Source organism: Passer montanus, unplaced genomic scaffold, assembly GCF_014805655.1.
Source record: "Passer montanus isolate IOZ18808 unplaced genomic scaffold, ASM1480565v1 scaffold22, whole genome shotgun sequence".
Classification (NCBI taxonomy): Eukaryota; Metazoa; Chordata; class Aves; order Passeriformes; family Passeridae; genus Passer; species Passer montanus.
Genome location: NW_024366815.1, coordinates 12522363 through 12535676, shown reverse-complemented (window position 1 = coordinate 12535676; position 13314 = coordinate 12522363). Strand labels below are relative to the sequence as shown.

Here is a 13314-nt window from a genome sequence, read left to right as displayed (position 1 = left end):
GTAATAAGCCAACAGAAAAAACCTTGAGACAGGTCTTTTCAAAAATATGAAGAACAGTTCCTCTTAAGACTCAGTACCAGAGATTACAGGTTGATGTATTTTGGATCAGTGCTACTGGGCAGAAAGAAGAGCAAAATTTTATGTGCTCAGACTGTTAACATTTATATGCTTAGGTACTTGAACACGGACCATCTTTAATTGCTGCAATATCCAATTACTAAACTGCAAACACTAGTTCCTGTGCAGCTACCACTAATTAAAATGATTATGAGATTGCTGGTGTGTAGGTCTCCCTTCAAAATGGGCACAGAGCCACCTCCCCCACATGCCATCACGGGCACACCCTACAGTCCCCAGCTCTGGGTGCCTCAGTGCCCCACTCCTTCACGCTTATTTCCTGGATAACTTGAACAAGGCAGCAGGTCAAATCCCACAAACAGAATGGTCAGCTGCAGACTAAATATCTTGGAGGGTGGGCATTTAAAATGCTAAGACCTATTAGGACCTGCACCCTAATGGTGGAGAACGAAATGGAAGCTCCACTGACTGGGATCCTTGGGAAGGACACAGCTACCTAAGGTCCAAGCACCTTCTCATGGCTAACCTGAGAACACCATGCAACCTCAGCCTGTGTTTGGGATGAGAGCAGTCACTAGCTCCAACAAGACCTACAGCTTCCAGCATAGTCACAGCTCAGGCTTTCATCCCTGAATTAACTATGTCTGTACCTACAACTGAGAGTACTTCCATTGCAATGAAAGTTCCAGTAACAGGAAAAACATATGCCAGAACAACCACGCTTGCAAAAACTAAAATAAAACCAGCAGTAGTGTTTAGATCCTTCAGCAGAAAAATACTCCCTTGCCCTTAAAAGTGAAGGCCCTGCTCTTATACTGCCTTAACTCCACAGCTCTAGACCTATGGGTATTTTAAGGCATTTCTTTAAGCCCACAATACAACCAACTCAGGGGATGCAAGAGAAAAAGTCTAGGAAAATAGGAAGCAATTGGAAATCAGGCAGAAATGAGAAAGACTGTCTTCTCCCTCTTATGCAGTGACAGGGAAAGGATTCTAACCTAGAAATGCAATGACAAATGATACAACACCTACAGGATCTCCCCATCTTTTGGTCACTTTTTCTTCCCATTTTGATCACTTTTGAGTCCAGTAGTTAATTTTATCCTGCTATGGCAGGCAGATGAAGCCTCCAAGATAAGTTTTTAACATTTCCATGAAAACAGGCAAAAGTTTTAGTGGAGGAAAATCTTAAGCAAGGAAGAGGTTGCAACGCAACTTCGTATTTATTAGAAAGGGAATCAACACGAGAGACCAACTTCAATGGACAAAGCTGCAGGAAATCAGGCTTTGCTAATTCAGTTATTCAGGAAACCATTTATTTAAAGCAACAACTCCATGTTTCTGCAAAAAGGGAAAATAGTCCTTCACCAGGCCTTTTTTCCTAACACATTGGAGTACACTACAATAGCCTACATCTCACCTCAAACAGCTAGTTTCACCTTCTATTACAATTAGCAACAGCAGTGGCAGAGGTGTGGAAATACCTGCAGCTAAATGTTCAGGTCAAACACACTAAACAAACCCCTGTCACCTAGGAAGACCATCTGCAGAACAAGAGATGGTATTTCTGGGAGCACCATGTGGAGCGAAGCCAGGAACAGCACCGGCACCATCCCTCAGCACTGTGGTGCATCACACTACACATACATCCTGCAGTGCTCCTGTGACCTCAGAGGACACAAATCTGGGTAAGAGTGACGCAACCACCCTTTTCACCATGCAATGAAAAGAGGAGACCATGGGGGACAGGACTGCAAGCCCCCTTCTCAATCTGCAGGTGCAAACAGGCAGCACCAGAGTAGCAGGCAGTCCTGGAGTGCACAGGCATCTCCCTCCTTTCCTCAGAGGTTATGAGTCACAGAATTCAAAAGATGAGCCAAGGCCAACCTTAAAAATATAACAGGAGTGTCTTTCCCCCCTTTTTTTTTCTTTTAAAAAAAACTCCATCAGAATTAGAATTATGGGTAGAAAATGAAAAGTTGCTATTCTAATTTGTGGCACATATTTACTATCTGATATGATTTCTAAGTGCAGAACACTATTAAGGACCTCTCACAAGAGTTAATGGACCTACAAAAAGAGCTTCATAAGCTTGAACAGCTACCAGTTCTAACTGGAAAATTCATCTACTTGAACAACCCAGCTACAAGATACCATCCACCCAAAATGAATGTTAATGATCTAAATTACATTTATTTAACTCTGGAAAAAAACATATTCATTGTAATAAAGATTTTCCACAACAGCTGCTTTCTTTAACCATGATCTCAACTTTATTCTCTTGAGAATCACTAGTGAAGAAAACCCAAATATAAAAATCCTGTTTCCTGTCAATTTAAGCAGAGTTTTTATGTAATCAAAAGCCTTGTGAAAGCCCAAGCCAAACTGTATTCTCACTGCATTCTAAAAATAGGTCTATCAATGAGATACAAGCAAAAGAAACGTTTAGCAAGCTTATTACAGCTCAGAAATCTAAATATCATAATTGTCTTCAAAGCACAATTGTACACTGCCCAATAAAAAACAACTGCAGAAATTAAAGTTTATAAATGGCCAAATTCCTTCAAAGAAACTTTGCAGCATCTACTTGGCAAGGATGCAAGTCACACAGTAATGTCCATTAAGATAATTTTAAATAATTTTGCAAATGCAAAGTACACTTCAGTCTGGCAGCTTGCCACTATATCCTGTAACAACAGGCATCTGGGCTGCAAAACCTGGATGCATTCATTCTGACAGGCACCATCAACTAGACATTTAGCAAGGTTTGACTCAAAAAAGTACCAATCACTCATCATCTACTTCACACCAGAGAAATTATTTGGAGTGAAGATTAATTGTCAAGTTAACTCACAATAGAATTTTGATATCAGCTACAGACAAATGGCAATTACACACGAATGACAATTCCACTTAAATAGCTCAGAAAGGCAATACCAAAGCTCTCAGTCAGCTCTAGGAAAGCAGATCCACAGACAGACGCATGCATAAGATACCAATAAGGCAAAAATACCACAAAAAAATCCTCATGCTACAGGACAACAAGCACATTAAACTACTATAATTTTGGAAAAAATCAGGGACCTAACATCAGAGTTGTTCTGTATAACTCTTGTAAAAGTTTCAGCTTTCCTCAAGCACTTAATCTCTCTTTCTAGACATAGGGTTAACTTCATCTTCAGGAAAACATTGAAGGAGAGGCCAAATTCCTTCTTGATTTTCCAGCTTGATTAACAGTACCCACAAAATGCCTGAGGAAGCTTGGATGAGACAGAATGAAGAATTTCTATCCCATTTGTTTATCTTGTGTATTAATCACGTTATACAAACATGCCCTCATCAAGGTTGGAATAAATCAAGTAAAAAAAGCAAAGACCATTTTTCATTTTAAAAATGTGACACTGCATGCTAATGAAACATGGTTTATGCTGTTTATTATCATAGCCTTTTAAAAGGTTATCCACGCTGTGTTTGCTGGTGTAACTCCAGCAATACATCCTATTTGGCATAGGTAAGTCTTATATCAGAAGTAGTATTTGAGCCAGCAGAATATATCTCCCCTGAGATTTCTGGCACTATGACTACATCCACCTTAGGGCTTTCGCTTCATCTTCAACAACACTAAGGAGTTCAGTTTATTTACAGACTCCAAAATGACGTATTGGTGTCAATGAAACACACTACTATCAGGGATTACCTGAGAGTGAAACACATTACTATCAGGGATTACTACACAGGGTAGGGACAGAGGCTTCAAGAATGTCTTAAAGGTTGGTCACACTAAAGCCATGCCATTCACTAAGCCTCACAACAGTTTCATCCTCTTGGTAATTTAAGTTAACTTCCCCAGGAGCCACACACACACACAAAAAAAAAAAAAAAAAAAAAAAAAAAAAAAAAGCACAATAGCACCATGAAAATGCAAAAAGCCACGAGTCACTGTAGTAGCAACACCTACTAACTGTACTTTGTTGAGCTGCTCCACAACTTGTTTCACACACTGCCAAAATGGTTATGAAGCAGCAGTCAGGGAGGCCCCTGCATTAAGAAGAGTATTAGCAAATACAGTCACTGCTGTCCCGCAGGTCCACAGGACTGTGTGGAGAGGCTCAGAGCAGCTCCCGGAGGGCAAGCAAGTGGATGCATGCTCAGCAATCCTCCAGCCCCTCTGGAGATTGAATGAACCTCAGACAAAAGACCAATCTCCCCCAGAACTTCCAGTTACAGGAAAGATGTAACATTTCTCCCAGGTGGTTCATAGAAGAGCAAGAGAATAATCAGAGTGTAAGGGTGGGCAGAGTGAGCAGAGGAAAAGAAATATCAATTGAATTAGGACCATCAGGTACTTAAACATGTAAAGCAATAAGAATAAGCTCACTGGCTAGTCTGCTGCAGACAGAAGCAATAATGGGTTTCTATTGCAGAAACAGAGATTTATGAAAATAAACCACAAAATAAAGTGTCTGGGGAAGATGTCTAACATCACACCAGAGAGACAACTATCAGGAACAAAAGTCCTTCAGTGTAATCAGGGAGATCTGGAAAGGGCCTCACTACTGCCTATCTCCTCGTCCTGATCCTTCATCTGTGGACTTGATTTAAATAGGAAAACAGGTGCACCATGGTCAGATGAGGAGTTCTGAATCCCCACCACATGGAACAGTGTAGGTCCCGCACCGCCCTCCATCACCACTTGCTCTCATCTCTCACTTCCTCTGCCAGCACCTGAATATGCCGAAACCTTCCAGAAGCCGAATTTAAAGGAGTTTGTGAAAGGGTCTGAGGACTGATAGGCAGCCAGGGGCTATGAGATTAGCTAAGTGCATTCCAATTCTTATACCATGTGGTATAAGAACTCCCCACCACCTGCAGCCAGTGGCTACTTCCCAACCGCCTCCCGCAGCAGCTTAAAGGATGTGGGAACTGCTCCTTGCCGCGCAGGGCTTTGGGAAGGCCTCTCCCCAAGTCAGCGCTCCCACCCCACGGCGCTGCCCGGCTGCGGGCGCCGGTGCGCGGAGCGGCTCCCGCCTCTCCGCACGCACCTCGGGACAGCCCGCGCCAGCCTGCCCCCCGAAACACCAGGGGAACCCACCCCGGAAAGCGGCTGAAACACCACTGTGGGCACTCCAGAGCTGGGCAGCCACCGCGGCTCGCTGCGAGGGCTGCTGCTCCTCCACCGCGCAGCCGGCCCGGAGCCGGCCGAGCCGCGGGAGCAGCGCAGGGGCGGCTACAGCCGGCCCCGGCCCCGCTCCCGGAGAGCGCCCGGCGCCCCGGGCCCGCCGGCCCCTCCCCGGGACCTCGCTCCCCGGGACCTCGCTCCGCGGGACCTCGCTCCCCGCCGCGGCCGCGGAGCCCCCGGGCGGGTCCCCCGCGGGAATCCCGGGAATGTCCGCCCGCACACCTGCCGCGCTGCCCGCGCCCCCGACCCTACCTGGCCGGCGCAGCAGCGGGCGGACATGCTGGCGGAGCGGGGCAACGCGGCTCCCCCGCCGCTCCCGCATGCAGGAACCCGCAGCGCCGGGAGGTGCTGGGCTGGGCAGGGCAGCCCGGGCGCCGCGGGCGGAGCGGCACCGCCTCTGCCCCGCTGCCGGCCCCGCCGCCCGGCTTCCGCTGTCGTCAGCCCGCCTGTGGGCTCGCTGCCGCGCCGCCGAGCGCGGCTCCCAGCGGGCCGGCCGCGGCAGGACGCTGCTGAGACCGCTGCTGCTAATGTGCTTACTGAAACACCTGGTTTTGAGTAGCTGGGATCTAATAAATTAAGTGATTAGGGCATGTAAACATGCGGATCTTACGAGGGCGGGCGTCGCATTGGAGCTGAACGCTGTGGTGCACCAAGCCCGGTGCGAGCTGCTTTGGCGCATCGCACGGCCGGCACACACGCCCGTTCCTGCGTGGAAAAGCCATGTTTGCTCCAAGGACAGCTGTAAGGTCGTGCTTTCCTAACAGGAGCTGAGACCTCTCCTCGATGTTTCCGAAATAATTTCTCCAGCCTCATTCGCTAAGAATCATGGGCAGTACTAGGCAGTAGCCAAGGATTTCTCAGCTTCCTATGTGATGGCAGGAACTTGCACAGCCAAATTCAGATATGACAGGCGTCACCATATCAGATGAGCGTGTCTTTACAAGCACACTGCTTGTAGATAAAGCCAGAGGTTGGTAGATAAGGAAATAGCGAGAGAACCCATTAATTTTAGAAAGCTTTACTATTTGATGCAGGTGGCTAATCAGCCAAGGTCATGCTAAACTCCAGAACTTCGTGAAGAAGTACAAAGACTTGATAGAAGCATGAATATTTCCTTCTCTGCCCAGCACAGACTTAAAACTTAATTTTAATGATCATGTGTGTTCTAAAGGAGGGCTACATGGAGGTGTGTTGTAGATGGATGGGGAAGTCCGTACTTTCACAGGACTCCTCTGTCTCCTTTGTGGACACTAACCTGTAGCAACAGGAATTTTCTGCACAGATAGGAATTACTACTATGGAAAGTAGAAATTAATGACTCTCTGGAAAGACCCTGGTCTTGACTGCTTTGTGTCCTTCTGCATGTGTGTGTGTGTGATTGCTGTAATATTTAATATAACTATTTTAAACTCTATTTCTAGTCCTAACTGCTCTTACTTCAGGAATTCAGTGCAACTAAAGCTATTATCCTGAATAGGGGTACATACGTGCAGATAATGTAGCAACACTTACCAAGGAAACTGGGATGGGTTGCAGGATGTAAAACCCCTTCCTCTTTCCTCATGTATGCAAACAAAGGGAGCTGATGCTTCAGGAAGTGGATCATATGATGACTCAGCATTACATAATTTGGTGTTGTACTAGGGACTGAAAAGATCAGTTACCATAGCGGTACAGTTAATAAAAACCAGATATGTACTTTTTTTTACTGGGGCTGGAGACTCAGCACACCTTCTTTGATTTGTAGCTCCTTTCCCCAGAAGCTGCAGAGATAGACTCGAGAATTGAGCAAGGATCAGCAAAGCAGCATGACCAGCCAACAGGCAGTGGAAAAACCACTGGTGTGTTTAACTTTGGAATACAGTCAGCTTCCCAAAGAATGTGGTTAAGACATGGGAACACAAGGATCACAGAATAGTGAAAACTCAGCAAAACTGCAATCATCTTCTATTTCTGTTCCAGACTTCTTATATAATTGCTAGAAGCTGTCTGGTCAGGCTTTGCTTAATTTCCACATCTGCAAAGTGAACTCAAAACATGAAGGACAATCTAAAAATGAAGCTGTCTTATAAAGAGAAACTGGTGAAGGTATGGGCATGGTGAAAGACTTTGAGGGGCTGTACCACACATCAGCATGTCTGTGATAGCAACAAGCATTCACTGCATGGGGAGCACCATTAATTCACTGCTCTGTGCAGATCTGTTAATGTCAGCCAGTGCTGTTATGAACAAACCCAGCCTCTGCACTGAAGAAAACAGCAGAGCTCTGTAATGGCTTTCCAATCAGTTAGAGCACCCTAGAGCTCTGGGATATGTGCCTTGGCTTTTTCAGTAAAAACTCATCACCAGAAAGGCTTGAACTTCCCTGCTGTGTTGCTGGCAAACATTACGCAGACTAATAGCAAAGCAGTGTGCAGATGTTATTACATGGAAAGAACTGTCATTCTCAAACTATCAGTGCATTTAGAATAAGGCTTATCCATCAAACATACATTCTAAAATCAGAGAAGGCTGATCTGATTTACTGGGTAGAAATCTTCAACCAGAAGTAATTCCTGCCTCAAAATCTTCCTTTTGGCAGGGGCCTTCTTTGAAGAGATGCTAATTCTGAATTAGGGCTTTCAAGTGACAGAAAGTTCACTGCTTTACTAGGGAAAAGCAACATGCCTTGGTCTAGCTTTGTATGGGGAAATTTATGCACACAGACTTACAGAGTTCTAGTAAGTCAGGAAGAAGGGAAGCATGGAGAGTTCCCATAGGACAAAGGGAAGCCAAGGAGTACCCATGAACTGACTTAAAACTCTGATCTCCATTCAGGTGAAAGAAGGAAGGAAAGCACTGGGTTAGAAGTTGTAACCATGTTCCATTCTCAGGAAGACCCCTGGTTAGGAGCCAGTTGTGCCCTGGGAGCAAACCACTCTGCTCACCAGAATGTGCACAGGTGGAGCTGCAGAACCTGAAGCATGTCACTTTTAGGCAGCCCACGGGATAGCCAACCAATTTTAGACATACTGGTGACCTCTGGCACATCATCTTTGCTCAGGTCACTGGGACAGGCGTTAGCATCCTCAGGTGCCAACCACAGTTTCACTTGCAGGTGTTGCACCTTTACACATATCTACTTTACTCCTGCCCCACTCATTGCTACATGGACTGTTGTTACAGAAGCAGAGGTTCTCATCTCTCCTCCTTCACTGTGAGAAGAATGCACTGCTTCTACAGAGAACTCAGAAGATACTTGTGGTGAAGCAGAAAGCTTTTTGGCATAGCACAGGGAAATCATAACTTACCAGGAATGCTCAGACTCTCTTCTTCCTCAGTATGAACCAGCTCAGTGTATTTTAGGATAAGAATATTAGGAGTTGCACTGTTCTCATCTTCTGAAATACAGCTACACAACTCAGAATGATGCTTTCATTGTTATGAAATTTCAATTTTTCTCAGTAATTAAACAGTTTTGGTTTGTGTCAATTGGTAAAATGAAGAGCACAAAATGTCTGCATCCAATGAGAAGGAGAAATACACCACTTGGCTGTTCTTCAGGTGAAATTAAATGTGGCAATTTTTTCCCAAATGTGTATGCAAGCAGAAAGAAAACAAAACCACATTGTTACATATTGTGGTCACTTCTGAAAATTTAGATTTGTATACCTGTTAAAACAAAAAAAGGCTTGAAATTGCTTTTTTTTAAAAAAATGTGAATTTTGCTTGAGCCTAGTAGTTAAGAAACCAGACAAAAACATGGTTATGCAAGGAAATGGCTATGCATGTGCACACACATGTTCTGGGAACCACAACAGATTCCCAACAGGAGTTTGATACAGCCAATGGCCTTACTGTTTCCTACAGTTATTTCCTGTGGAAAAGATAATCCAGTGTGCACAGGTGTGATCAGGCAGCAGAAGAAACTTATCACCTGTAGTTTTACTTGTGTGTCATTGCAAGACCATCTGTGTCATGCAGTTTAGGTGGCTAAATACCATAATAAAGTTGGAGCTTTCTCCATTTGTTCATAAGTGTGCATCAGCATCTGGATTTTAGACTGCATCTCCTCACATTCTTGTAAGTAGCCAAGGGTTTCCAGAAACCCTGTCCTTTGGACATCTTCCAAAAGCCAGCATACCCTAGTGTGAAAAATGCATATTATATGATTAGCTCTTCGCAAATATTAAAATTAATACTATATGTGTTATTTTGGAAAGTTATGCTGTATTAATCTCTTTTAAGTAGTGTGGTAAATATAGTTTTTAGGATATAGCATAATATTATAATAGAAACTGTGTGACATAAGATACTTTTTGTAACCAGCTCAAGGAATGGAAAAGATAATCAAGAAATTCTTCGCATTATCCTATCTGGATAGAGATAACAGCAACAAACACCAAGATCCCAAGAGAAGAATTATTGTCTCCTTATCAGGAAGGCTCAGACTTCGAGGAACCAAGCAGGTTGATTTATAAGATGCAGTGGGGGAGGCTGAAATTAAGCAGAAACACCCCAGTTTGAAAGGAATGTTTGAATCATGTATGAGATATATGAATATGCAATAGGCTATTGATTTTAAGGGGTAACCTTTTGTTAGCAAGGGGTGTTTTTTGGCAGAGTGCCAGGCACCCAGACATCCATAATTCTTTGCCTTTATTGTCTCTTATTGTCCTAATTTTTATTACTATATTCATTACTACTAAACTTCTAAAATTTTAACAAAAGTGAATGGTGTTTTTTACACCAGGAATCATGACAGGAGCAGCTGGAACAGCACAGTATGTCCAACAGCACAGTATGGACCTGAGAAAAAGAAAGCTGGATTATGCCACTACTTGTTACTGCTGTGGCTGGATAATCACCCTTATGACCGTGTGTGCAGGCTGAGGAGGCACAGCAAGCAACCACCACAGCAACCCAGGGATCTGCCAGTGCAAGGCAAGAGCAGCCAGCACTATAAATTCCTGAGGGGGAGTGATCACAGAGTCTGTCAGTGCACAAATGTAACTGCCCCTTTCAGAACAATGGGTTGGTCATAATGCTAAATAGTGATATCTTCCTCTGTGTCTTTATTAGTGTTTTGTAATTCACACAAAAAATATTTTCTGGCTGGTAGCAGTTATTGATTTCTAAAAAATTATCCATGCATTTAAGTATTCAAATTTGGTTAGATTCTGGTCAAATGAAACTTGCTGGGGTTGAAAGAAAGTATTGCATAGCATTTGAAGAGATTAGTTTTAAAAAGCAACAAGGCTGGTATTTCCAGGCAAAACTGCTTTAAAAAGCTTAGGTTTTGAGAATGATAGTTTAATAAACTGGTTGCTTAGTTGGTTTTCCACTCCAGTGTTAATTTAGAATGGATTAAGATCTGCATTGTCTATTAAGGAAATGCATCAATTACACCTTTCAGAGGAAGATAACTTTTGTAAGGGAAGCACAGAAGTGCAAACACAGGTTTGCACTGAATTCCCCAGTGTTGCATTTGCATGCTTTCCATTGCGCCTTTTTTAGCACAATGCCATGAAATGTCACTTACAAATGTTATTCTTTCTAAGCCCCCTGCCACTGGATGCAGTACAACATTTCCTTCCTACTCAGAATTTCATTACATGATGTTTTAGATTTTCAATCACAACTAATACCTTTACCTTAGAAACAGGTGACATGGACATTTAACTTAGGTGATGCTGAGGAAGCAGTGTGCTGGGAGAAAAGGAGACTGCAGTGTACCCCAGCATATTTCACATTTCAGATGCTCAGGTAACCAGCAGGGAGTCTGGTGCTGACTGGCAGGCACTGAGTCCTACTGGACTTCACGAGTGACAGATGGAAGAAGGGAAGACTGATATCCCCAAGTTACCACATAAGGTCAGTGTTAAGGGTCTTGTTTAAGCAGCAGGAAAAAGTGAGCTGGTTGTAAATCAGAAATTCAACTCCTGCAATTAAGTCTAATAGACTAAAATCAGTTTCTACCATCATATATAAAGATGAAAAACATGGTGGCACTTTCTGGACTGTTGACTTTTTTGGGATGCTGATGTGGGAGCACCAGAGGAACTTCCTGAATCTACAAGTAAGTTTACAGTAGCAAGAAAAGGACTGTTTTACATTTGTCAACTCAGTAACAGACTTCTTCAGGACAGGTAGATTGCAATAGATGTTAATTATCTGTTAATTTTGACAGTGAATGTTTTCTTAAAAAAAATTCACAGATGACAAGTCCATGCAGGACAGCATAAATATTCTTTGAGGGTACCTGCCTACCACCTTGGCCCAAAGTGGAGATTTCCCCAAATCAAAGCACATAGCTTTGATACGTACCTGTTGTGTAAATGAGCTTAGCATAACTAGCAATGCCAAAGGAACAAATCTTATGTGGTAGGCAATAAACTACACAGCAGTAATGCATTCTAATTAAGAGTAAAGTGCCTCATCTCCTTCCATCTCTGCAGATCATTCTGCTCATATCACAGTAATGAATACTGTTACTGTGAAGCTTTCTGGGCACAATTTGGGCTGGCAGAACAAGAAGAAATGGTTACAATGCTAATGACCTCAGTGCTGTCCACACAGCAAGACCCTCAAAAAATCCTTGTGCATGACCTGCAGCTCACGGATTTGATACCTTGAAAGAAAAGACAGAACCTCCCCCTCACCCTGTCCTTCTATTTGAAATGAGTTTTTAGAAAGAAATAAATAGAAATTTTCTGAATAAGTTGCCAACAAAGAAGAAAAAAATACTGGAAACACTAGAATGGAAGACAGAGATTATATGAGTCTAGTTCATGTAGCATCAAAGCTCTATTTAGGAAAACCTGAAATTGAGAAATTCTCGTTTGGCCAAATAGAAGCTCACTAGCAAGACCAGAGCTGCTTCAGAAATCTTCCTGCTAGTGGCGGGCTACAGGAGGAGTCAGTCTAATTCCCAGAAGGTCTTCAGGAAGATTAGGATCAACAAAGGTTTTCCTAGGCAGTGTTGTTTTGTAGCCAAAAGAGACTGCAGCCGTGCATGTCTTTTGCAGAGCCACTCACATTACTGGATACCAGCAAGGTGTATGTCAAAATATAGCCTGCCAAAAGTGTTCAAGGCACTCAGTTTAGTTTCTGAGAAGTTTTTCTGTCTCAACTTGATAAACCATACGGAGACCTACCTGTGGTTTATCCTGTAATTTTATTACAGGCTTGTGGAGAGAATAGCTTAACTCAGAGACAAAGCTGACATTTCTGAGTATAAAATGCAAGGGGGAGGAGAGGGATTAAAAGAAAAACAGACCCAATGATAGTCTCTTTTGTAATGACCCCTTCCTTCTCTTGCAGTATTAAAAGGCCACAGGTGAAACCTTTTCTGTAAAAGAATCATTAAACTGGAGCACATGGAGCATAAACATTTGTGCACCAGAAGAAACAACTAAATGAGCAGTGCACATGCAGTAATTCAAGAGAACAAGAACAGTAACAAAAGCCAAAAATGACTGGTAAAAACAAAGAATTGGCAGTGCTGCCTGGAGCACATCAAGGCCACACCATGTATAGAAAAATACCAAAAATGCAAAACAGTAACTGCATGTAACAACTCAACTCTGAACCTTCTTTGTGGAAACAAAAAGGCTTCTGGGATCAGCATTGTCATTTATCAAGAACCAGGGAGACAGAGGAGGATGAGATAACTAGCAGTTCTCCATGCCACCACAAGTAATGCTGGCATCTACAAGAAAAGGAAATCAGTTTTGTTTAAAACAGAGAGCACCTTTCTGTGTGCTCATGGTGTGCTCATACAATCCATTTTGCTACATTCATTGTGGCGACAAAGCGGAAGAAGAAAACAACATTCTAGTTCAATTATAATTACAACATTCTTGTTCAATTACAAACAATATCAGTACAATGCATAGAAGTCACTCAAATTCCATCAAGTCTCGAGGTAAAAGCCATCATGTTTGCAAAGAGGAGATTTAACCTTTCAGGAAGAAACAGCAGTAACTCATGATAAAAAGATGGTAAAAGCAGAAGAAACGTCGCAAGGCATTTGCATTATGTGCCTGTTTGCTCAGGTTTACAACTGAGAGTTTTGC

General features: G+C 43.2%; 1 protein-coding gene across 1 annotated transcript in view; it reads right to left on the bottom strand.

Moving 5' to 3' along the window:
• Nucleotides 1–5936, bottom strand: part of SERINC5 (serine incorporator 5) — a 36016-nt gene extending 30080 nt beyond the window's left edge. The window contains 3 exon segments of the mRNA XM_039709836.1: nucleotides 5510–5622; nucleotides 5625–5666; nucleotides 5669–5936. Of these exon segments, the coding sequence (XP_039565770.1) occupies nucleotides 5510–5622; nucleotides 5625–5666; nucleotides 5669–5936 (423 nt within the window).
• Nucleotides 5937–13314: the final 7378 nt, after the last annotated feature.